The 1507-nt window shown below is 36.7% G+C and overlaps 1 protein-coding gene across 1 annotated transcript in view; it reads left to right on the top strand.

Annotated features, from left to right (window-relative positions):
* Positions 1 to 1507, top strand: part of LOC106884382 (transmembrane protease serine 11B-like protein) — a 17152-nt gene that overhangs the window by 14678 nt on the left and 967 nt on the right. The window contains exon 8 of the mRNA XM_014935735.2: positions 504 to 724. Within this exon, the coding sequence (XP_014791221.2) occupies positions 504 to 724 (221 nt within the window). The remainder of the gene's footprint in view (positions 1 to 503; positions 725 to 1507) is intronic.

The following is a 1507-nucleotide window of genomic DNA, read 5'->3' as shown; positions in this document are numbered from 1 at the left end:
GCTTGCAACCGCTAGGGGACCATACGTGTTTTTTTTAAAGCAATATCTATAAAACAATTGCAGCGTGGAAGGTGTTTAGAAGCCATTTAAGAAACACACAAAAACCTTTAGATTAACTTCAACATTTAAATTTAATTTGCCAAATTTGGCAAATTTGGCAAATTAAATTTAAATGTTGAAGTAAATCTAAAGGTTTTTGTGTGTTTCTTAAATGGCTTATAAACACCTTCCACGCTGCAATTGTTTTCGTTCTAGCACGCGATCTCAGATCAGGTCACTTGCTATGCAAGTACATCTCCCTAATATCTATAAACTTATATCTATAAATATATAAAAATCTCATGTGATTAAATATCATATAATATTTATAAAATAAGGTGTCAAATTAACAATGATAATATTTGGGAAAGTAATAAAAGATATTAAATAATATATAACGATATCAAACAATAATATAAAAATTCAACGGTAACTTCAATAATCCTTTCATTGTATTTCAACAGAAACATTCGTTTTGTGGTGGAACGCTGGTCGGTAATAAACATATTGTGACAGCTGCTCATTGTGTTAGATCATTTAAAAACTTCAATAATCACAACGTACATGTGTATGTTGGCACCCAGAACTGCTCTGGTTATGGAGGAATCAGAGTTCAGATGAAACAGTGGATTGTACATCCAGCTTTTAATAAAACCACATATGACAGTGATATTGCTGTTATCGTGTAAGTTATGTTTTACTTTCTCTTCTCTTTTTGTCCTTCCCCTCTCTTAGGAGAGTGTTTTCTGTATTCTTAACTGATGTGTGTGTTTGTTGCGGTGATGGTGATGGTGATGGTGATAGTCAAATGGCCGAAGACAAAAATGGGTTATTGTTTCAATGTAGTCGATGTAGTCCGAAATGATAAGGTAAGTGCGTGGTTTAGCATTGACAGAAAGTTTAACCGTGGTGGTACTGTGTTCCATTCTTCCATTCTTGTGGAGGGAATCGTATCATAGCTGATTCAAGAACGCTTGTTGTATCGATATACTGGATTCACGACTTCCTGTTTATTATAAGATCATCACCATAATTTGATACCTCGTGCTGTATAAAACTGTGATTAGCTGTTAGAGCGAGGGGGTATCTTGGGTTAAGGGATAGTCTGGGGTTTTTCTAAGTCAGTGCGAATGTCAGTGTAGAAACAAATTTTTTAGTCACACACACACACACACACACACACACACACACATACACACATACATGTATATATATGTATCAAGGCGGCGAGCTGGCAGAAACGTTAGCACACCGGGCGAAATGCTTAGCGGTATTTCGTCTGCCGCTACGTTCTGAGTTCAAATTCCGCCGAGGTCGACTTTGCCTTTCATCCTTTCGGGGTCGATTAAATAAGTACCAGTTACGCACTGGAGTCGATATAATCGACTTAATCCGTTAGTCTGTCCTTGTTTGTCTCCTCTGTGTGTAGCCCCTTGTGGGTAGTAAAGAAATAACACACATGCATATA

The sequence above is a fragment of the Octopus bimaculoides genome, chromosome 3, assembly GCF_001194135.2.
Source record: "Octopus bimaculoides isolate UCB-OBI-ISO-001 chromosome 3, ASM119413v2, whole genome shotgun sequence".
NCBI classification, from domain to species: domain Eukaryota; kingdom Metazoa; phylum Mollusca; class Cephalopoda; order Octopoda; family Octopodidae; genus Octopus; species Octopus bimaculoides.
Note: the sequence above shows the minus strand (reverse complement) of the source record. Positions and strands in the feature narration are given on the sequence as shown.